The sequence below is a fragment of the Chanodichthys erythropterus genome, chromosome 12, assembly GCF_024489055.1.
Source record: "Chanodichthys erythropterus isolate Z2021 chromosome 12, ASM2448905v1, whole genome shotgun sequence".
In the NCBI taxonomy this organism is placed as follows: domain Eukaryota; kingdom Metazoa; phylum Chordata; class Actinopteri; order Cypriniformes; family Xenocyprididae; genus Chanodichthys; species Chanodichthys erythropterus.
In genome coordinates, this window is record NC_090232.1 from 46,699,415 (window position 1) to 46,724,180 (window position 24,766).

The following is a 24,766-nucleotide window of genomic DNA, read 5'->3' on the forward strand; positions in this document are numbered from 1 at the left end:
CTTCTGAATGAACATAACAAAACATTAATCACTGTAAAATCGCCCACATTAATCTTGCACAAAAAACATTATATAAGACTTAAATTTAGCATTTACTTCCCCTTTTGAGTGCCATTGGCAAAGCATGCTGGAAATATAAATCCCAGTCAAGTTCCAGTTAAACTTAAGTCTGTCTAAATTAAAGGAAGTACGTTCATAAAACTCAAAACAATGAAAAACTTCTGTGAGTTTGAAAGAAAAAGAAAGTGCTAAATAGTCATAAAAGTTAATTTGACTGGACTAATTTGTTTAATTTAGTTTGTCCTACTCAAACCAATTATTTTAAGCGTTTACAGTGTGTCGTTCAGCAAAATGAACTGATCTTTTTGCTCATTTCAACAGAATATAATTCAAATATTAAAGGGATAGTTCACCCAAAAATGAAAATTCTATTATCACTTACTCACCCTCATGTTGTTTCAAATCTGTTTCATTTTCTTTGTTCTGTTGAACATAAAGGAAGATATTTTGAAGAATGTGTTAAACTGAACAGTTCTGGGGCACCATTGACTTCCATAGTAGTTTATTTTCCTACTATGGAAGTAAATGGTGCCCCAAAGTGGCCTAGTTACAAACTTTCTTCAAAATATCTTCCTTGATACAGATTTGAGACAACATGAGGGTGAGTAAATGATGATAGAATTTTAATTTTTGGGTGAACTATCCCTTTAATTCCCCGACACACCAACTTACGCAAACATTGATCAAAATTAAAATAAGAAAAAACTATAATGCAGCCAAGGCCAAATTATGAGAAACAGAAATGATTCATTGATTGTTTAGCTGGGTCTTGTCAGTTCACCTCACCTCCTGATCCGAGTCGTTCGTTCTTTTGTCACGTCACGTCCCCACAGGCTGAAGCTATGCAGTCTGTGAACGAATCACTCTCTGAGACGACTTTGAGTCATATTAAAGATTCGTTCAAAATGAACGAATTGTTCATGATCGACCCATCACTAGGACAGAAGCTGCAGACAAAAGATGGAACTTTCTGAAAATGTCACACATAAAGGGACGTAAAACCGGTTTGGTATTTATAGTAATACTTTATTGGAATGATTCTTGTGGTGCAAAATATCACAATTAACTTGAACCATGTCCTCAGGAGTAAGCACTGGTATCCACTGAGTTCACCTCCAGCTTAGAGGAGATATTTGTAGCCTAGAGAGTTGCGTGTAAGAAATTCTCACCCAAAAAGGAGCCAGATGCTCTGCACCCATTCAGAGAGAAGACTTTGCCTATTTAAAAATGCAGAAATGGAAGAATAAAGGGGGAAGAGATGGCGAAAACGGAGAGAGCGATGCGGCGGCTCGCTGGAGAGTGCCGACCGACCGCAAGGCTTCGCCGAGTGAATCGCGCACATAGCGTGTGCAATTTCTTCAGGTACTAGAAATGTATAACCCAATGAGAACCGTAACAATTATAGTATTAACAATACTAAACAAACGAAACGAAAACATTCATCCCCTCCTCTGCACGAAGGCTTGACACGGTCCGCTGTCGACTGCTATCTGTCAGCTAGAATCAATGAAACGACTGATGAGCCAAAATATTGACACTTGTAGGATTTCATGGCACATTTCATAGGTGAAAGTTCATCAGTGAATATTTTACAGAGCGCAGTGGACCTACAGCTGAAAGAAGAAAAGAAAAGAGGTGCTCATATTATGAAATCATGGCTTCTTTTCTATGCCATTTTCACTTTGTCATCCCTTTCAGTGCATTTTAAGAATAAAGAAACACATGACAGTATACAGGACCAAAAATATTTCGGTTATTACACAAGAATACATATTTTTTCATTCTTTTTTTTTCTGTTTTTTTTTTTTTGTATGGTTGTTATGGTGACCTAGTGGAGAACTTGCACCTTAGCGGTAACTGCTCAAGATTAGAGATATAACTATCCCCGTCTGTCTTTGTGCGGAAACAACTATCCCAGTCCACAGGCCAACAATTACACCCTATCAAATCCATCATGATTAATATCACATGAACAGAGATTTAAAAAAAAAAAAGAGAAAATTACAAACATGATTAAAATAGAGGAGATGATAAAGGCCTCACTGTTTATCCCTGGAGGTCTTCTCTGCACTCTTCCGCTGGTTTCTCTGCTGTTTAACAGGAGGAAGGATCGGTTTTAAGATTCATGCACTTTTTCTCCTTCTCTCTCCCTCTTTCTCTCCACCTATATCCCTCTCTCTGATTTCTATCGTTTCTTCCTCTAGAACTCGGCAAATTCTTTTGCACACTTCTCCGTGAACGACACACGGATCTCTTCTTCTTCGTAGTCGTCGAAGTTGCTGGTGTCCCCGGGACCTCTGCATTTAGGCACAAATGGGGCCTCCACCTGTGAAAGCACACAGATAAAGAGATATTTACCTGATCTTAAAACGTTTTCACACTTGATAGTTTACATTGAAGCATGAAATATGCATGCAATGCTACTATTTCTCTTACTGGTCCTCACCAATAACAATATATTTAGTCATTTATATCATATAATTCCCATTTGTTTATGAGTAACAACAAAATCACACAATATGAAGAGTTTGGTTCCAAAACGCGATAAACGCCATTTTAAAAACAAAATGAGTTTCCGCCACAATCAGTATTGTATCTGGTCGGTTTTGAAAAGTCATTTATTAATATCTGTCATGTTTTCTCCCTTTCTTTCCAAAACGTGGCAAACGGCAGTCTCCTTTTTCTGCAGATCGCGATATATCCGCTCAACCAATCACAGCACACCATTTCACACACTGTAAACATTGATGGCTTTTTTTAAAAGCCGTTTTTAATACCAATGTACTCGGCAAATGTGTTTATTTAACCGTGCGGCTGGCCAGATACTCTTTAATCGGTAGTGACAAATAATTTATAACGTTAACAAGATGACCATTTTGGGAGCAACGGCTGAATGTATTTTTAGTCAAATGTCTGTATATAAGATAAAAATTGGCAATGTTTAGACTCTCTCACATATGTGAATCAACTTACTTTGTTGTGTATTTTCAATTTGAAAAATAACTTTTATATTGATGGATTAATTGCATTTTGAAAAAAAAAAAAAGAAGTGTCATGGATTTATTGCATTTTGGTGGAAAACAATACGTTTTTATAATAAAATCAAAATGTAAATTTGATTGTTTAATGCTTTTATATCCAAAAGATGCTATGTGAAAGTTTGAAACAGAAAATAGTGGTTTTCATCTTGCCACTTTCTTGGTAAAGAAAACACCTTTTTACTCAAAATAATCAAAATGGAGTTATTGCGTTTTGGAACCAAACTCTTCATATGCTTCTTTTGATCTAACAACATTTGTCATCATCATTTGTGCTTTGTTTACTCTTGACATGGATCATATGTGACCCGCACAGGCTAATTACGAGCTACAGGCAAAAAAAGTGAAAAATGTTGATTTTGTCTAATTTGAGTAAATATAGTTTTCCTAGATATTTGGTTTTGAGAAATTTGGTTTGGAACCTTCAGAAAACTTTAACTCGATTTTTCTCAAAATTGACTCTGTCGAATTGAAACAGGTGTAGCTCAGTCATTTTTAGTCTGTTTCCAACAAATCATACATCATTTTGAATTTTTTTTTTTTTTTTTTTTTTTTTTTTTTTTAAAAAGAGAATGTGAAAAGAACTAAAAATAGCAAGAACTCATTTTTGAAAAATTGACTCATTTTGCCAAACATAATTTTCAAAAAAATACATTAAGATTAGAGCTGCATGCTTCTGGATAAACTGAGAATCACAATCAATCAAAGTGTAATTTACTAGAGCTTCTGACAAAATCTTAAAGGTGCAATGTGTAAATTTTAGGATGATCTATTGACAGAAATGCAACATAACTATTTTTTCAGTGGTGTATAAATACCTTACATAATAAACCGTTATGTTTTTATTACCTTCGAATAAAGCAATAAGTCCCAAGAAGCCATGGTTTACAGTGAATTTATAACAGCTAAGGGTCCCTTAGCTGATATAAATCCACTGTAAACCACGGCTTCACAGAATGCAGTTAATAAACTCGGTTACTTGATATCTCTCTCACAATAAACATATTTTTACGCTGCTAACAGTGGCAGCAATATGTATGTAATGCGGTCAGCTGTATGTTTTTGGAAATTTTACAACAGCTTCGAACGTGGCTCAACCAATCAGGATCAAGGGCCAGAACTATCCGTTTTATAATGAGCCATTTCTATCTATATACACAGCGGCTCCCCTAAAGCTGGGCACACATTTAATGATTATCTAAAACATTCTAAGACTGAGCTCAACATCCGACTGTAATCGCAGACTGAACGCAACTGGCTCTGACTGGACGCGTTTGAGTCATAAGTATCAATTTACATTCATAATCGGCCTTACAATCGTTAAGTGTGTACGCGGCTTTACACGTTAATTTTGCACCGGCATGTTTCTACAGTAGCCCTAAACGGACAAACTGCTCTACAGAGTGCGTCTGATTGACTAGCTACTTTCTGCTGTCTCAGACGACGACATCTTTGTCCTATGTTGGCCACCGTAGTTTCTCTATATTGCAATTCACAATCTCACCGCTAGATGCCGCTAAAATTCACACACTGCACCTTTGATTGCTGCAGTCTATTTAAAATGTTTACTTAATCTCAATGAATTATTTTTATAAAATTAATCAATTGCCATGTTCACTTTTTTGTCATTCCGATTAAAATCATTCCTGAAAGATTCGGTGGACTGTTTACCTGAGACATTATCTAATCCGATATGGTGTTTACATGTACCGGCGCTTTCAATCTGAATGACTGTGTGACATGAGCACATTAGCCAATGCCATCTTTAATTCCTGTCAACATGAAGTTTAATTATTTCTTATGCGTGCTATTTTTATGTAAAGTGTTGCTCTTAATCAAGCAACAGCGTGAATTCGTAGCATTTTACTGCTGGAAGGTACGAGGAAAAGACGGGCACATCTGTTTGGTGGCTGTGCATCTCTAAGGAGCGTCTGTAGTAATGATAAACTGAGTTCCTTCAGTGTATTTAATAAATGTGTTGTTCAGTTTTACTCCAGATTGTGCATTCTGACGACCCCTGGCCTCTTGATGTGATGACATAGATGCACAGTAATCGGTTTAGCGCGTTTACATGGCCGAATTTTTATTTTGTTCAGTTTATAAAAAGGTTTATCCAACCTCTCTGAAACCGATTACAATTTTTTATTACGATTTTGGTGTTTGTATGGAGCTTTTTCATTCAGATTGGACTTTTAAACCGATTACAATGCTCCATGTGAACGCACCTAATGACTCATTTATAAATACTGCATGACTCAATGTTTTTGAACTAATCTCTTGAAAGAATGATTCAATGACAGACACATTTTTTAACAGCCACTTGTCGCCACCTACTGGCGTAATGATGTAAATGACAATCATTATTTGATGCGCCATGTTACTTTCAAAAGCTGCTTTACTCTATTTTGATCGCTTCCATAGACATCAGTGTTTATATCTGAACTATAAACATTTATCCGTGTACTTCTGAGGCCATTTGAATATTTGTAACAGACATAATGATACTGTGGGACTACTTCATAACTATACATGACACCTGCTCTCTCTGGGTCAGCGGCAGCACCAACCAAACGCAGATCTGAATGTTTTGGTTTGTTAACCCTTAAATGCATGACTGTTTCGCCAATCATTCTTACATATTCGGGTCTTTAGCGACCCGGATCTATATCGAACACGGATGGATCTCTACCTGTCGCGATAATATATAACTCCTCTGATATTAGAGTAACAATTACAGAAGAATAAAATAAAGCATATTTTGTTACCTTTTGGAGCTTGAAAGGGCTTTGTTTGAGCAGATGTTTTATGCCATCATCACTGTCCTCGTCAGAGCTCATTTCCCAGTACTAGGCTAGTTTTATGTTTGAGTTCATGAATATGAGCCCATTCACAATCTCAAACGTTTTCTCAAATCTATATAATTTTAATAATCTTCAAAATCAATATTTCGATCACTAACAGCTTCACCAGATCCATCCAGTGACAGTTACAGTCATATTTGATTGCGTTCATACTTGCTCTGAAGTAAATCGCTGAGCCATTTCAGGTTTTTCTTATTATTTCGTCACTTCAGCATGGCGTATCAGACATTGCCACCTTGTGGAATAAAGGCGAATTGCATTTATTCCGTCATCTAAGATTCAATTATTGTTGTGCAGAAAAAATATATGTTCACTCATACACACCTCGGGAAGTTTGCGACCCTATACAATTTTTACAAAAAACGAATACAAAAATAAGCTTTCTTTTATAATTTTATTATTTTTTTCTTGTTATATTCTTTATAATGAATTGATTGAGGAATACCAAGAAGGTTGATGTCTAACTTTAAAAAATGAACGAGGAGGAGGGTAGCGAATGACGTCCCGGGTCACTAAAGACCCGAGGTATGCATTTAAGGGTTAAAAGTTTTAACGACGTTGTCATCTATATAAGAAATAAGATCACAAGGGTGTTTGAATCGAGAATCATTAATCATGAAGGTCCAATACGGATGTATATAAATGTAAAGTTGGTCATAAATGTTGACTTTCGCCAATACCAATATTTTATTTATTTCTTTGTTCTTATTTTTTTTAATGATGTCACTTGATTTAATAATATTAGTCATAATGCAATATATAATATGAGATACAAGAATGAAGCCCCGTTCACATCGCCAGTGACATGCAGCGATATGATCCCATTTTTTTTCAGTGGAGAGCTGGCAATTTCCGGCAACACGGGCGATTTCACTGTAATACGATTTGACTGTAACCACATACATGGATGTAATAAAATGATGCATGGAAAAGAAAAGGTTTGATTGATACACATTGATAATTTGTGTGTTGTTTATTATATGATGAAGCAGTTTAGCACTGCTGCAATTCGTATTACTATTTCCCCTGAATTATGTTGATTATTAGGACCAAAAAAAAAAAAAAAAAATTGTCAAATTCGAATGAATTTTAGTATTTTTGAACAGATAGTGAGTGTGAGTTTAATTGTTTGATTTATCGATCGTTAATCTGGTTAATGTTTTAATGCAGTGGCAAAGAGCACTCGCCGTTTCCGATTTATCTTTAAAATTAAGCATTTTATGTATTAAATGTACTTTATGCATTCCATTTATGTTTAGTCTTTTCCTTTCAAAATGTGTTTTAGTGGCAAGAAAACAGATTCATTGTCTATTCAACAACATGGAATAACCGGCTCACCGCCAGCTTTACTGTTGGAGTCTAAAGACTGAATACATCAGATTACTGTCAGTGATTAAGGGATTGTGTGCGTTTCTCACCCTCCGCTGGTAAATGGCTATCCAGTCAGTAGTGGAGAACCACTTGTGTCCTTTGATGTCGTTAACTCCGTTTTTAAGGTTTCCGTAGCGTTTGGTGAGATCCACCTGCAGCAGGTTTCTCAACAAGTCCTTCAGGTCCGAACTGAAGTGCGACGGGAATCGTACCTGTGAAAAGAAACTGTGCTTGAGCAAAACTAAACAACCACAAAGAAAGAAGCCAAGAATCTCAGATATTGCAGAACAATGTGATTCATTTAGAAATCTATAGGCTATAGTTTGGCAAAATTACCTTTCCTGAGACAATCTTTTCGTAGATCTGAATGGGTTGATCGGCGAAAAATGGAGGATAACCAGCAGCCATCTCGTACATCAACACACCCAGAGCCCACCAGTCCACCGCCTTATTATAACCCTATGAGAGAAATCATGTCAGGTTGAGTTCAAGAGAAAATTAATCATTTGAAATCTTACTTTGCAGACTAAATGTTAGTCGAGCTTCTGCGTACATTTATGGGAAGATGATTTAATCTAGTGTCTATTATGTAAGGAATAATTGACGGCGGTCTGTTGAATTATTAGAAAATAATGCACACCCAAGTTGACGCATAGTTGCTAAACTATTTCATTAATAAAATCATCAGTGCAGCGCTGACAATACGTTTGTGTGCGAGTGTGTGTCCGTACCGTATGCGTGTGTGCATTTGAGTGAGAGAGAAAGCACAATGTGTCAAAAAACATGGAAATAGTTTGTCGTTTTTATCCTATTGTTTACTATATTTATTTGCTTGGTCAGTGTTATTGTGGGCTTTGTTTCTATTGATGTTGAAATAACTGGCGTAGTGATATGGACATGTAATGCGGTCAAGATCTGCCTGGAACTACTTTAGCCGTGTGTTTCCCTAAAAATAATTACACACCTTAGAACATCCGGATTCAGATTGAAGCATTCAACAGCCCCGTAGTGTACATTTTAATATTAAATTGTTTTATTTCAGACAAATGACGTGTTTGGAGAACTGCGCAGCACAAAAGCATCTGTCAGCTGAAGGCTCTTGCAGTGAAAGCGCTTCATTAATTATAATGTGAGTGTTGTAGTTTTGTTGCATTGATTGTAGACGTGTCTCCGTCTCCTCGGGTAAACTAGGACAGCGTGGCTCACCTTGCTGAGGATGATCTCTGGGGCCAGATACTCTGGGGTCCCGCACAATGTCCACGTGCGGCCCTTCACCCGCTTCGCGAAACCAAAGTCTGTCACCTGAAACAAAGTTGCTTTGTAATTTATACACAATACACACATGCTTACATGACAGAAACATTTCTTTGGTGTCATTCTCAGATCAGCCATGAGGGGGCAGTAATGGTGAGATTATGAGCTGTATGTGATTGAAAGCACATCTACACTGTTCGCATCACAGACACACTTTCGGCTACATTTACACCCAAATATGATTTTTATTTTTTTTTTGTAACCCTACTTTTTTGATTACAGAAAAATAGCAGTGATTTTGGTATGTTTCTGTTCATCTAACACAACATTTGTCATAATCTGTGCTTGATTTAGCCTTGACATGGATCTTACATTATTTTCCAAATGGCACTATATTGAGTATTACAGTGAAAAAATACTTACTTTAAAATACATACTGATATAAAGTAGGTCACAAATGTTGACATTTGCTTTATACAGTAATGATAAATATTAACAATTATGTTATTAATTCTGCTAATTAAGAAATGCTTCATGTCAGATTCTAACTAAATTTATTATATTAAAGGATTAGTTCACTTTCAAATAAAATGTTCCTGATAATATACTCACCCTCATGTCATGAAAGATGTTCATGTCTTTCTTTCTTCAGTCAAAAAGAAATGAAGGTTTTTGATGAAAACATTCCAGGATTGTTCTCCTTATAATGGACTTCAATGGACTCCAAATGGTTGAAGGTCAAAATGACAGTTTCAGTACAGCTTCAAACGACTTTAAACGATCCCAGACGGGGAATAAGGGTCTTATCTAGAGAAACCATTGGTCATTTTCAACAAAAATATAAATGTATATGATTTATATAAACAAATGATCGCCTTCCAAGTGCTTCCGCCAAAACCGCACTTTCGTATTCTTCAAAAAGCTTACGCTGTATGCCCTACGCCTTCCCTATTCTACTTACGGAACGAACATGGCACCAGTTACATTTTTTCCCTAAGTAGAATAGGAAAGGAGTAGGACATATAGCGTACTTTTTGAAGAATACGAAAGTGTGGTTTTGGCAGAAGCACTTGGAAGGCGATCATTTGTTTATATAAAGCATATACATTTTTTTTTGTAGAAAATGACAAATCGTTTCACTAGATAAGACCCTTATTCCTCATCTGGTATCATTTAAAGCCCTTTGAAGCTGCATTGAAACTGTAATTTTGACCTTCAACCTTTTGGGCTCCATTGAAGTCCTTGGATGACAAGGGGATGAGTAAATTATCAGGAACATTTTATTTGAAAGTGAACTAAACCTTTAAATGATATTGTGAAGTTACGATGGATTTTATATTATATTTATCTAACAAGTTTGACTTCTTAAATATTTGTTTAAAAAAGTTCATTTTCATTCATTTTACATAATAACTACATATTATATCATATTAAATTACTTTATGAAGCTATCCATCTAACACAACATCTGTGCTTGATTTACACTTGACAGGGATCATAAAATATTTTCCAAATGGCACTATATTAACCCTTAAATGTCTTTAGTGACACGGGACGTCACTTACCACTTTCCCCCTCATTCATTTTTTAAAAGTTTGACATCAACCTTCTTAGTATTCCTCAATCTATTCATTATAAACAATATAACAAGATAAATTGTCTTTTTTCTAATAATTTTTATGTAAAAAGTGTATAGGGTCACTAGTGACCCAAAGTACATAATAGTGTAAGTATTTTTTTTCCTGCGCAACAACTAAGTCTCAGAGGACTCAATAAGTGTAATTCACCTTTATTCCTCAAGGTTGAGAAGTCTGACACACAATGGTGTGGAGTGAGCGATCAAAATATAGCTTTTAGAAACAATGAAAAGTATAGTTTTGTGTATATGGATGAGATGGCGAATATGGGCCAGATGCTGAATGTACAGGGGAAAAACATCTGCTCAAACTGAACCCTTCCAAGTTCCAGAAAGGAACAAAATATGCTTTATTTTATTATTTTGTAATTACTATTAAAATATCAAGAAAGTTTTATACTATTGCGGAAGTTGGAGAGCCATTAGTGTTAGATATAAATATGTAATAATGATTGGCAAAAACTTGCATGAATTTAAGAGTTAACCTTTACAGAGAAAATATTTGTTTAAAATACATATTGATGAATATTAAAGTAGATCACAAATGTATTTGCTTTACAATATCATATGAACATTGAACATCCTCACAAAAAATACTGGGATGAGCGGAAAATTTTAGCACCTTGCTGTGTGTAAACAGCCGAAAATGTGTCTGTAGACAGTCATATTGGACTGTTCATTTACTAAGCAATAAATATGTGTGTATCTTCAATTTGAGTGTAACTCGTGTATAGTGGCGTACATGTGTGTATTACCTGGATATAGCCCTGCTGATCGATGAGGAGGTTCTCTGGTTTAAGGTCTCTGTAGATCAGGTCAAGGGCATGCAGATATTCAAAGGTCAAAACTATTTGTGAAGCATAAAAGCGCGCATGGGGTTCACTGCAGAAGAGAAAGACAAGCAGAAGCCCGGGAGAAAGAGAGAGAAATGAAGAGAAAAACACACATGAAGGCATCTGTAATAATCAGTGCATCAGTGATTTACTGTATTTTGTACAAATGTTTACTGTATAGAAAAATTGCACAAGCACATTTTTGTCACAAAGAAGTTTGTGAGGATTGAAAGCAACAGATAAAACATTGAGGCTTCAAAAATAATGAAGAAAGTCGTCTTGACACATTGTTATCTAATGAAATAACATTCATAGATTTTTAGATGCAGCCGTATATGTTGATGCTGCTAAGTGGTTTATTTTAGTAGCCCAACAAATAAATATGAAGCGTGAAGTGTTTTAACTCAACTGAGATGAAACCACAGTCTCACATTAGGCACATTAACACAGCTTTCAGCACAGGATTTCACTATGATGACCTGAAAGGTGCAGTGCATAAGTTTTGCCTCTTTGTCGCCATCTCTGTTTAAAACCTGCAATTGCAGTTATTTGTGGAATTATTATCTTTATGTGGGTTGTGCTTCGGCACGGCTCCTCAGTGGATGAATCTAGTGTTTGCTGTCAGTCACCACATCGGTGGATACTGTACTTCAGAATCACAGATTCTATGTCTTGGAAATTACCAAAATAAGAATTTTTCACCGGAAAAATGTCATCTGAACAAATTTGTAACAAATCTGCCAATTTTGTTCTGATCAACTGAGAAAAAAAGCATTACAATAAATCGCGCTGCCAATGATGATTAAATCTAACGATCGCTTAGTTCATTTCGCATCAAACCGTGCAAATTGTTATTATTGTTATACTTATACTGTTAAAGGTGCCCTAGAACCAGTTTTTAAAAGATGTAATATAAGTCTAAGGTGTCCCCTGAATGTGTCTGTGAAGTTTCAGCTCAAAATACCCCATAGATTTTTTTTAATTAATTTTTTTAACTGCCTATTTTGGGGCATCATTAACTATGCACCGATTCAGGCTGCGGCCCCTCCCTGCCCCACGAGCTCTCGACTATTACATTGCATAAACAAAGTTCACACAGCTAATATAACCCTCAAATGGATCTTTACAAGATGTTCGTCATGCATACTGCATGCATGCTTCGGATCATGTGAGTATAGCATTTATTTGGATGTTTACATTTGATTCTGAATGAGTTTGATAGTGCTCCGTGGCTAAAGCTAACATTACACACTGTTGGAGAGATTTATAAAGAATGAAGTTGTGTTTATGAATTATACAGACTGCAAGTGTTTAATAATGAAAATAGCGATGGCTCTCTTGTCTCCGTGAATACAGTAAGAAACAATGGTAACTTTAACCACATTTAACAGTACATTAGCAACATGCTAACGAAACATTTAGAAAGACAGTTTACAAATATCACTAAAAATATCATGTTATCATGGATCATGTCAGTTATTATTGCTCCATCTGCCATTTTTCACTGTTGTTCTTGCTTGCTTACCTAGTCTGATGATTCAGCTCTGCACAGATCCAGACGTCCTGCCCTTGTCTAATGCCTTGAACATGAGCTGGCATATGCAAATATTGGGGGCATACATATTAATGATCCCGACTATTACGTAACAGTCGGTGTTATGTTGAGATTCGCCTGTTCTTCGGAGGTCTTTTAAACAAATAATTATTGCAGCTGCTTTGAGAAAAGGCTATAAATGATCCGCCATCCTCACATGATATAACCTACTAGCAGGGACTCCTCCTTTATGTAAACAGATGTGACGTAATGACACAAAGACGAACGGCTGCATGCTTTAATTTCCTGTGAAAACACACCAGTTTTTCTTTTTTTTTTTTTTTTTTTTGGAGATGCCACTGAATAATCTTTTTTTGGTTCCTCAAAGAACCTTTCAATGAACAGTTCTTTAAAATATATTTTTTTTCTTCTTAGGGTGTTTTCACATCAGGCTCGTTTTGAGCATTTTTCCAGAACCAGATGTGCTTTCTCCCTTAGTTTAGGCATATATAAACACAGATGAGATAACCTGAACAAGGTGGCTTCGGCCCGATTGAAAACAAACTCTGGAGAGGTTCAGTTGAGGTGAGAAAGCAATTCAGACCAACAAACAAATGGTTTCATAATTCATAACAGGAAATGTGGTATATAAAAAGCAGCAGTGTTTGATTTTATGAGTTTTTGTGGTTGAGAAACAAAGAGCTCCTCTTGATCTTTAAATGTCGTGTAATTGCTCTTCTCCATGCATTGCAAGAATAATATACATGCATTGCAAGAGATATATATATATTTGTCAATCCATCTTGATGGATGACACAAGTCTGACCAATAAGAGGACTTGCATAAACACATTCTGGTATGCTTTTAAATGTTGCCTTGTGAAAAAGAACCAAACCAAAAAGAAAATGTAACATTGTAACAAATTAAGAAATTAAGTCCCTGTTTTGGAACAAAGCAAATGATCGACAGGTCTGAAGACGCCCTTAGTGTGAAAAACATTCTAAAAATCTGAAGAATCATTTTTCACTCTATATTAGGTTTTGTTCAATGGAAAGGTTCCATAGATGTTAAAGGTTCTTCATTGAACCATCGATGCCAATAAAGAACCTTTATTTTACAGATTTTTTTTAGATGTAGGTCAGATGACCAGATGATCAAATTTGCATTTTTAAAACAGATGCAAAAAAAAAAAAAAAAAAAATTTATTTTTTTGTCATTTACACACATGCAACAAACAAGATTCAATCTGTTAAAATAAATATAAAAACGTGATTTCCAGTCAGAGGTTTACACACATTTGACTGTTCCTCATCAATCTTAAAACCATTTGATTTAAAGGCTTAGTTTACCCCAAAATGAAAAATATCCCATGATTTACTCGCCCTCAAGCCATCTTCTTCCAAACGAACACAATCTGAGTCATATTAAAAAAATATCCTGGCTCTTTCAAGCTTTATAATGGGAGTGAACGGAGAAATGAGATTTTGAAGCCCATAAAAGCAATCCATCCATGATCAATATAATTCAGGGGGTTAATAAAGGTCTTCTGAAACGAAGCGATTCGTTTTTGTAAGAAAAATATCCATATTTATAATTTTATAAACTAGAATCACTGGCTTCCATACACATGATGCATTGACAAACACAGAAGCGCAGAGGAGAGAGCAAAACAAAACACCGGTCATGAATTACAAGTCTAAAATGACAATTTTTAAAGAGAAATGTCGGAGGAGCTTGAGTTGTCCATCTCTATTTGTTTGAACCACGAGAGGCGTCTACTCTCACGTAAGCTTACGCTACTCCAACATCCTACGTCACACGCCGAACCTCGACTCCCTCGTGAAACCGCGGATGGACGTTACCGGAAGATAGTGATTATAGTCTATAAAGTTAAAAATATGCATATTTTTCTTACAAAAAAACATCGCTTCACTTGCCTTTATTAACCCCCTGGAGCCGTATGGATTACTTTTATGATGGATGAATGCACTTTTTGGGCTTCAATAACGCAATTATTATTCACTGCCATTATAAAGCATGATATTTTTTAATATAACTCAAATTGTGTTTGACTGAAAGAAGATATTCATATATACCTAGGATGGCTTGAGGATGAGTGAAGCTTGGGATAATTTTCATTTTTGGGTGAACTAACCCTTTAACGACTTTGGCTTAAAGGTGCCCTAGATTCAAAAATTGAATGTACGTTCAGTACATGGAAAAGACATACAGTGAGTCAAACACCATTGTTTCCTCCTTCTTATATAAATCTCATTTGTTTAAATGACCTCCAAAGAACAGGCGAATCTCAACATAACACCGACTGTTACGTAACAGTTGGGATCATTAATATGTACGCCCCCAATATTTGCATATGCCAGCCCATGTTCAAGGCATTACACAAGGGCAGAACATCTGGATCTGTGCACAGCTGAACACTTTGTAAAGATCCATTTTGAGGGTTATTTTAGCTGTGTGAACTTGAGAGCTCGCGGGGGAGCAGGAGATTTAGAGGGGCCGCATGCTTAATCGGTGCATATGTAATAATGGCTCAAAATAGGTTAAAAAAAATTACTAAAAAAAAAATCTATGGGGTATTTTGAGTTGAAACTTCACAGACACATTCAGGGGACACCTTAGACTTATGTTACATCTTTTGAAAAGGCACCTCTAGGGCAACTTTAAATGCCTGACAATTGTGATTTTTAAGAATGAGTCGAATCAGATAGTAACGGAAAAGTAGCAAGTCATGTGAACTCTTTTATTTTCGCTATAAAAATGGGTGAGCGGAGCTGGGATCTAGATTAGAGTCTTCATTTAATTCTTCTGTTTTAATCACAACATCATTACCGTATTTTCCTTTGTGTTTTTCATGGTTTTGATGACTTCACGATCTTTCTAAGATGTGGAAAATAGTCAGAATGAAGAATGAGTGGATGTGTCCAAACATTTGACTTATACTATGTGTATGGTTATGTATTTGCAAAACTTAAATTTCAACAAAAATACAACAAAACAGAGTGGGAGAATACAGAGAAAAGAAGACAATTTAGGGTTTACACTGAAGGCATGTACAGTTGTGTATTTGTGCACTTCATGTTGCTGTGCTCTGCATTTCCCCCTCAGGAAGTAATAAAGCACATCAAGAATGTAAATATATTCACCTGAATCTGCCGATTCTACGCAGGTGTGAAAACATCTCCCCTCCCTGAACGTACTGCATCACCATGTAGAGATTAGTGTTGTCCTGCAACAAACACACGCAAACAAACATGTCCGTTACATGCTCCATCATCCAGCTATTCCTGTTCTGAACGGTATTCACCTTGAAGGAGTATTCCAGGCGCACTAAGAAGGGGAAGCTGACGGCCTGCAGTATCCTCTTCTCATTTAAAGTGTGTTCAATCTGCTTCAGCTTCACCACCTAGAGAGAAACAGTGTTAGGGAACGCATCCATCACGTCTAACGGCGATGTCATGGCGTATGCGTCTAGCCCCGCCCACCTTCTGTTTGTTAAGGATCTTCATGGCGTAGTGCTGGCCGGTCTCTCGGTGTCTGACCAGCATCACGCGACCGAACGAGCCAGTGCCCAGAGTTTTCAACCGGTCGAAGTCCTCCAGACAGGCTGTGTTCTGCAGGACAGACGAAAGATTAAAAAAAACTCAATTATATTTTCATTTCTTTCGAAGTTCCTAAGGAGTTCTGAGTATGGCTGTCATGATTCCTTGATTTAATTTGAGGATTTTTCCTTAATTGCAATTTGCCCGTGTCAGTAATTCTGTGAGTTTGGGTTGCTTATAACGTTCATCTGGGAACGTAATGTGTGCCATTTCATCATTTGAAATATTTGAAATATTAAAGGGTTAGTTCATTTTTTTCAAAACTGAAAATAATGTCATTTATTACTCACCCTCATGTCGTTCCACACCCATAAGACCTTCGTTGATCTTCAGAACACAAATTAAGATATTTTTGTTGAAATCCGATGGCTCCGTGAGGCCTGCATAGGGAGCAATGACACTTCCTCTCTCAAGATTCATAAAGGTACTAAAAACATATTTAAATCAGTTCATGTGAGTACAGTGGTTCAATATTAATATTATAAAGCGACGAGAATATTTTTGGAGCGCCAAAAAAAAAACAAAATAACGACTTGATGGCCGATTTCAAAACACTGATTCAGGAAGCATCAGAGCATAATGAATCAGCGTATCGAATCATGATTTGGACTGCGTGTCAAACCGCCAAACTGCTGAAATCATGTGACTTTGGGGCTCCAAACCGATGATTCGACACAAGATTCATAATGCTCCGAAGCTTCCTGAAGCAGTGTTTTGAAATCGGCCATCACTATATAAGTCGTTATTTTGTTTTTTTTGGCGCACCAAAAATATTATCGTCGCTTTTAGGGCTGCACGATATATCGCATGAGATATGAACGCGATATTGCGTGGCTTGTCAGTGATCTACGGCTCTGTCTATTAAATGCGCTCCATTTGAAAGCAGGTGATGGCGATTTAGCGGTAATCAGGTAACCGGCTTTACTGACGATATGCACGTGACAATCACATGTGATATATCGTGCAGCCCTAGTCGCTTTATAATATTAATATTGAGCCACTGTACTCACATGAACTGATTTAAATATGTTTTTAGTACCTTTATGGATCTTGAGAGACACTGAGCCATCGGATTTCAACAAAAATATCTTAATTTGCGTGCCGACGATGAACGAAGGTCTTACAGGTGTGGAACGGCATGAGGGTGAGTAATTAATGACAGAATTTTAATTTTTGGGTGAACTAACCCTTTAAGCATAACATAGCATTATGAGTTTTTATAAAGAATCACTCACAGCAGACTGCTAAATTATTCAAAGTAATTTCACACAACAGACATTTTCTTCTCACACAGCACTAAATTGACCATGTTTCCCCGCCCCTTTTGATTGACAGGATATAACTGGCGCTGATCATTGCTGTTTTTAAACAGTGAGCCGATGTCTGATGGTGTACATAATTGCTTTTCGGCTGATACCGATTATTGGATGATAAATCAGTGCATCTCTAGTTTCTATTACCAGTGTCTATATGATTTTACCTGATTTCTAAACAGTTTTATACATTTTTAGACATGTTAAATGACACATATAAAGGAAGAGTTGCAGTTAATAGTCTCGTATGGGCTTGATTAACCAAACTCTCTGAACAAAACAAATGAATAAAATAGCATATATTCTACAGACACTTCATATTTAATGGTATTTGATGATGTGTCAATTTCTTTTAATAGATTGATTTTCAATAAAACATTTGCGATTGGTTTGTAAACAGTGTTTTTATGCATGTTGTTTGAATTTTCGCTGCATTTACACAGTTTTGACCAGCAAGCATCACCAGCGTGTGGCGTTTTGAACGAATCGAAACGGTGAATCATTTTGCGAAGCAATTGTTTCAATTGATTCAAAGTTTAGAAAAGCTCCCATCACTCGTTTCTAGCATGTTCTGGCCCAAGTCAAAGGAGTGTGTGATCTTCTGGGTTTGTTCAAATGGCCACAGCAAACACCAGTGACCATTAATAACTCTACTGTGGTGGACTCTAAACTCAGAGTGCACCTGAGAGCACACAAACCTGGTTTAAATGACCAGGTGACACTTACTTAACATAATACAATAAACAAGCTCAGAGAACTACTTCAAACACCAAACCCTCACTTCTGTATTCAATGCTGCAGACTCGTTTTCTCTTTCTTTACCCGAATGCAACGTGCTTCCCTCTTACCTGTGCAGGACTCTCCCATTTCCTGAGGAAATCTTCTTTGGCAAAGGCCAGAAACTCTTTGACTGTGGGAAAAAAACAGAAAGTACACTTAAGATTACCTGAAAAACCTGTTGCACACAATCTACTATGTGCCTTCTGTCATCTGATTGATAGTTTAGACTTTTTTTTGGCAAGTAAAAGGCCTTTTAGTACAATTGTAAAGGTTGCAATACATGTGTCATTTTTCTGTGAAATCTTTAATGATTTTTATAAAGTAATGTAAGAATGACTTTTATATTGCTATTAATATTTCAAGATGAACAGTTACTGGATTTAAGTATCTTACGTGTTCCTGCTTATCCATACATAATTTTTTCAAGCGTTTGAGGAAGGTTTATTTGTTCATCTCTCAATTATCATAATTGTATTGCATTAGTATTTTTTGCCTCCACAATAAAAACTACAGAGCTCTGATCATAAAACTAAGATTCAAATAACATCTTAAGTCATCTTATAGGGAGATATAGAGTGATAACTGATATTTATCATGCAAGTAGTCTGTTATGTTGTTAAAAATGGCATTGATTTACATTATAATCTAGCCTATTTCATCAGATTTCATCGTACTTTTTGGCCACATAAATATCATTTAACTGCACCAGATTGTGTAGTTCTGCTCAGTTTGGACCTTTGAATAAAACTGGGCTGTTTTTTCTTGAGTATGAGCTCCATATTCTCACTATAACATACTATATAAGCCATAAAAGCCTGATGTATTGAATAAGTTTACAGGGTTAAATGTGGTAATATGCCAAAATCAGCAATGCAAATATTTCACATGTGAGTTGATTCAACTTCAGCTTCCATTTAAACCTTTCACCATTTTAAAATACATTCTGCAGATTTCCCAACAAACTCAGATGGATATATGGATATATATATATATTTAGACCAGTCTAAACTTCCTGTGTGTTTGGAGTTAAAGGATTATTTCACTTCAGAATTCAAATTTTCCTGATAATTTACTCACCCTCATGTCATCCAAGATGTTCATGTCTTTCTTTCTTCAGTCAAAAAGAAATTAAAGTTTTTGAGGAAAACATTTCAGGATTTTTCTCCATATAGTGGACTTCAACGGTTACCAATGGGTTGAAGGTCCAAATGACCGTTTCAGTGCAGCTTCAAAGAGCTCTACATGATCCCAGACAAGGAATAAGAGTCTTATCTGTTAAAACGATTGGTCATTTTCTAAAAAAAATAAAATGTATATACTTTTTAACCACAAATGCTCATCTTGCACTGCTCTGCGATGCGCAACAAATTACGTAATCATGTTGGAAAGTTCATGCGTGACGTAGGTGGAAGTACCGCGGTAGGGTGAAAAACTCATTTCTAATCCAACTTCTAAATCATCCGACATCGTTGTTTTACCTTTTTTTGTAAAGGACGTTTGACTTTGTAGACAATGGAACGGTATGTTCGCCTACGTGACGTGACCTTTCATGATTACCGAATGCGTGGAGCATCGCAGAACAGTTTGTGGTTAAAAAGTGTATACATTTTATTATATTTTTAGAAAATGACTGATTGTTGCATGTCCTTATTCCTCGTCTGGGATCATGTAGAGCCCTTTGAAGCAATTTGGACCTTCAACCCGTTGAACCATGCTGAAGTCCACTATGTGGAGAAAAATCCTGAAATGTTTTCCTCAAAAACCCTCTTTTCGACTGAAAAAAGAAAGACAAAAACATCTTGGATGACATGGGGAGTAAATTAATAGGACATTTTAATTGAACTAATCCTTAAAAAACGACTTCTCAACACACTGAAGTCAAGTCAAATGTATTTGTAGAGCGCTTTCCATGATGCACATCATTTCAAAGCAGCTTCACAGAAAATTATGACGTTAATGTTTATAATATCTTCATGTCTTACAGTAACATTTAGATTATAACTGATAGGGCTTACATTTCTGCAAAGACACAAACAATAAAGCAATTGAGATTTGCTATATAGTAAACTGTATGTATGTGGATAAAGTTGGATCTTTTTAATCCCAGGTTAAGGCCACTTTTAACCCTGGATTAAACAACTTAGCACTAATTTTGCACTACCAAAGGTATGTGTTGCGCAGAGTAATTTCGCAACAGACAAACTGATCATAAACGAACTCCTGCCTCAAAAAATATTCATTTGGTACAGTTACAGAAACTCCAGCGTCAGCATCGAGGAAAACGGTTAAAGACCATGAGCAGTTTTTGTTCCTGTTTTGACACATTTCAAAGTAAAACAGGAAGGTTGGGTGGGAGTTGTGGAACATTTATTAATTGACATAAAAAGTAGCCAGTGGTTTACGCCACAGCTGTGCACCACGATTTGATCATTACAGACAGCATTTTATTGGACAAAACATGCAAGACGATGGCGTCAATCATTCTGATTGGTTTACCAAAAGAGAAAGACTCATTAACAATGTCAAAAAGTGATTATTTTAGAGCATTATTAAACAGATTTCAACACGCTCAATCAATGTAACATCGTAAATATGCAAATAATGATGTTACCCATGGTTTTACATGCGTTAAGCGTGAAATCACTAAACCAGGGTTAGTACAGTGTGAATAACCCAGGGTTAAACATTCTCAAGTGCGAAAACCCAACACACAAGACACCAGACGGACCGTACCCATCACAGATGTTGAGAAGAACACATTAATATGCTTGTTTTCAATGTCAGATTGTTTAATTCTCATATTTGGTTCTCTGAATCTTAATTTCAGACACATCTGGACCCCTCAAATACACACATATAGACCCTTTTCTATTGCATAAACATCCTTGACACATCATACACAGGGTGCAGCATAAACACACACACACAAAACCCCCAAACGAAGCGCTGCTCGCTCTTATTTAAGCATCAACACATTGTTTGAGCCTGCAATCGCCATGACAGCATCAGCATCATCTGTGCTGAAGCCTCGCACATGCACGAGCATAATCCCGAGGCTTGGTGAGCATCTGATGATGCCGATCGCCATGATCGATGATGATGACTAAACAGAACGATTGGGAAGCATTAAAGACACCCACCGCTTTCCATCTCGTTGCCCCGTTTCGCAGCCGGCGTGTTGCCCATGACTCTGGGCCTGTCAGGCGCTGGAGAGCCGCAGGTAGGGAGGGATGCTGCCGCGCCTGTCGCGCTTCGGCTCTCGCGGTCCGTTCGTGCGATTGACGTCTGCCGATCGGCTTTGAATGTGAAAATAGGGGACGTTGACGCGTCCGACCTGTTCTCGGATAAACAGCGATCCCTTATGAATGCAGCAGCGGCAGCAGCAGCATCCGTGTTTAAAGGGCGGACGGGCCGCCAGCATCAAACCGGACTCGGGCGTCCTTTCCTGGCCTGGCTCTCCGCCGCACCTCCGCGGCCCCGCAGTCCTCTCTCTCGCCTCCCCGCGGGGGTGTTCCGTGAGCGGCGCTCGCAGGGGGGGAAATCGCGGCTGAAAAACACGGATGCAGGTTCGGTGAGATCGTTCATGCAGCTGCGCTTCCCGTGGCCATCGACACAGACTCCGCCCCCTGACTGATCCCGCCCCCCGCCTCACCCCATTGGTCAGACGGAGGAAGACGGACAGATGTGTGGAGTGATTGACACTAATGAAGCTGTTATGAGTTGTGATTAGTCGATATTGAAACAGAACATGGTTCCTTTTCATGTTCCAAATGGACGGAACTTTATGAATGATGTTATTGAGTGGATTAAACTTATAAAATTATATAAAATAAAAACTTATGTTGAACATTTCTACAGGTGTTGTCCTGAGAAAAAAATACTGATTCTAACCCAGGTGAAAAAAATATTGTGTTTTTGAACCATACTATAGTGAAGTACTTGAATCAATTTGTTGTAATAATTCTATAGTTGTTGTGGTAATATAAACAAATTACGTTACCCAATACTGTACTAAGTTTTGTTTAATCTATACAGTATATTATACTACAGTTTACTGTAGTAAAAACTTAAGTATACTACAGTATGTATTACAGTTGATCAGTTCACTATAATTAATATTAGAGTATGCTGTAGCATTCATTAAAGGGTTAGTTCACCCAAAAATGAAAATTCTGTCATTTATTACTCACCCTCATGTCGTTTCACACCCGTAAGACCTTCGTTCATCTTCGAAACACAAATTAAGATATTTTTGATGAAATCTGATGGCTCCGTGAGGCCTGCATAGGGAGCAATGACACTTCCTCTCTCAAGATCCATAAAGGTACTAAAAACATATTTAAATCAGTTCATGTGAGTACAGTGGTTCAATATTAATATTATAAAGCGATGAGAATATTTTTGGTTCCCCAAAAAAAATAAAATAACGACGAGTGATGGCAGATTTCAAAACACTGCTTCAGGATCAGGAAGCTTCGGAGTGTTATGAATCAGTGTGTCGAATCAGTGGTTCGGAGCGCCAAAGTCATGTGATTTCAGCAGTTTGGCGGTTTGACACGCGATCCGTATCATGATTCGATACACTGATTCATTATGCTCCGAAGTTTCCTGAAGCAGTGTTTTGAAATCTGTGTTTTGAATATTTTTGAAAATATTCTCGTCGCTTTATAATATTAATATTGAACCACTGTACTCACATTAACTGATTTAAATATGTTTTTAGTACTGATACATTTATGGATCTTGAGAGAGGAAATGTCATTGCTCCCTATGCAGGCCTCACTGAGCCATCGGATTTCATCAAAAATATCTTAATTTGTGTTCCGAAGATTACTGAAGATCTTACGGGTGTGGAACGGCATTAGGGTGAGTAAAAAATGACAGAATTTTCATTTTTGGGTGAACTAACCCTTTAACAAAGTGTTAAATACTATAATATATACAGTATACTACAATTTACTATAGTATGGTTCAAAAACACTATAGTATTTACTATAAATTACTATAGTATTTTTTTCATCTGGGAAGGATCCAATAGAAGGACATTTTATCACTCTATATGGTGTCAGTTATCACTTTAGGCCTGGAAAATTTGAACTGCAAAACTAATATAAAACACAGAAATAAAAAAAAACAGCTAAAATTCAAAAGGGTAACACAAAATATCAAAGCATTATTTGATTTCCCTGTGTATAAACTAGCTACGTTGCAGGGTTATAGTTAACTAAAACTTGGTGGATCCAAAATGGTCAAACTAAAACCATTAAAAAAGTTTTACTTGATATAAAATAAACGTTAAGTGAAATAAAATATAGAAAAAATATATAATTAATATATAATGTATAATTATATATTTTCATTATACAATTATTTGATAAATAGAAAACATTTATTTGAAATAGAAAGTTTTTGCAACATTATAAATGTTTATATTGTCACTTTTGATCAATTTAATGCATCCTTGATGAATAAAAGTATTAATTTCTTTCAAAAAAAAAAAAAAAAAAACTTTTACTGACCCCAAACTTTTGAACAGTAGTGATAATGTTACAAAAGCTTTCTATATATATATCAGGCAATTTATGTTCCTGTTACACAATTTTCCTGGTTAAGTTAACATTACATAAAAAGAGAGACCAAATACAATTCTATTTTTTATATTTACACTATGTAATGTTCTATTTATTAAACCCAAGTATAAATTTCATCAAGTTAGTGTTTTTATGCATTTTTATATTCATTCCAAAATAATGACTAAAGGCAGTAACAATTTAAACAAAATATTTTATAAACTGATATTCAGCTTTTCTTTTTAAAAGTCAGTTTATTTTCAGCAGTCATCAAGATTTGTCACTCACTCAGACACAAAGATGTACCTTTAATTTCACTACGCTGAATGCTCACTAAAAACTCCCGCAGTCTTCATGTTTTCAAGCCATTTCGAGTTTGTTTTGACATAAAAACAAAACGGAGATATCTAAGTGACAGTAGTTTACTTACTTTTTAATTAGTTTTCCCATTAACGCCATCACTGTCTTCATTCAGGCCGATTCCACAAGAATCTGCACCAAAACAAAGAGGCGGGATTTATCGCACGAACCAATCATGTCCAATCGTAACCGATCATATCCAATCATAGCGCGATGTAGGCATTGCCTCCTCTCACGTGACTCACCCCCATTCATTCTCAGTTACCCCCCACTAAACCCACCGCACGCTTTGGGGGCTCTGCTTTGTTTCCCTGAGCTGAAGGGAGGCACAGAGACGCGGACCTACGCTGTAACTTCACCTGCGGGTGTCAGCGTTTCTTTAGAAAAACAAGTGACTTTTACAATTTTTTATGTCAAATATTGTAATGTGCATTGTTTTATTTTTGTAATATCGATTATTTTCTCATCCAGTTTTTTTGAGGAGGCACTGCCTCCCTTGCCTCCTCGGAGGAAATGCTCCTGGTTCAGTTCTTATG

At 36.5% G+C, this 24,766-nt stretch overlaps 1 protein-coding gene across 1 annotated transcript; it reads right to left on the reverse strand.

Moving 5' to 3' along the window:
* Positions 1 to 1,073: 1,073 nt before the first annotated feature.
* On the reverse strand, positions 1,074 to 21,912 carry prkacab (protein kinase, cAMP-dependent, catalytic, alpha, genome duplicate b). The gene is made up of 10 exons (XM_067403955.1): positions 21,441 to 21,912; positions 18,369 to 18,430; positions 16,091 to 16,219; positions 15,913 to 16,011; positions 15,752 to 15,834; positions 10,976 to 11,102; positions 8,537 to 8,632; positions 7,667 to 7,789; positions 7,378 to 7,542; positions 1,074 to 2,386 (listed from the first exon to the last, which is right to left on the reverse strand). Exons 1-10 carry the CDS (start codon positions 21,484 to 21,486, stop codon positions 2,261 to 2,263), a joined length of 1,056 nt encoding a protein of 351 aa, XP_067260056.1. The 5' UTR covers positions 21,487 to 21,912; the 3' UTR covers positions 1,074 to 2,260.
* Positions 21,913 to 24,766: the final 2,854 nt, after the last annotated feature.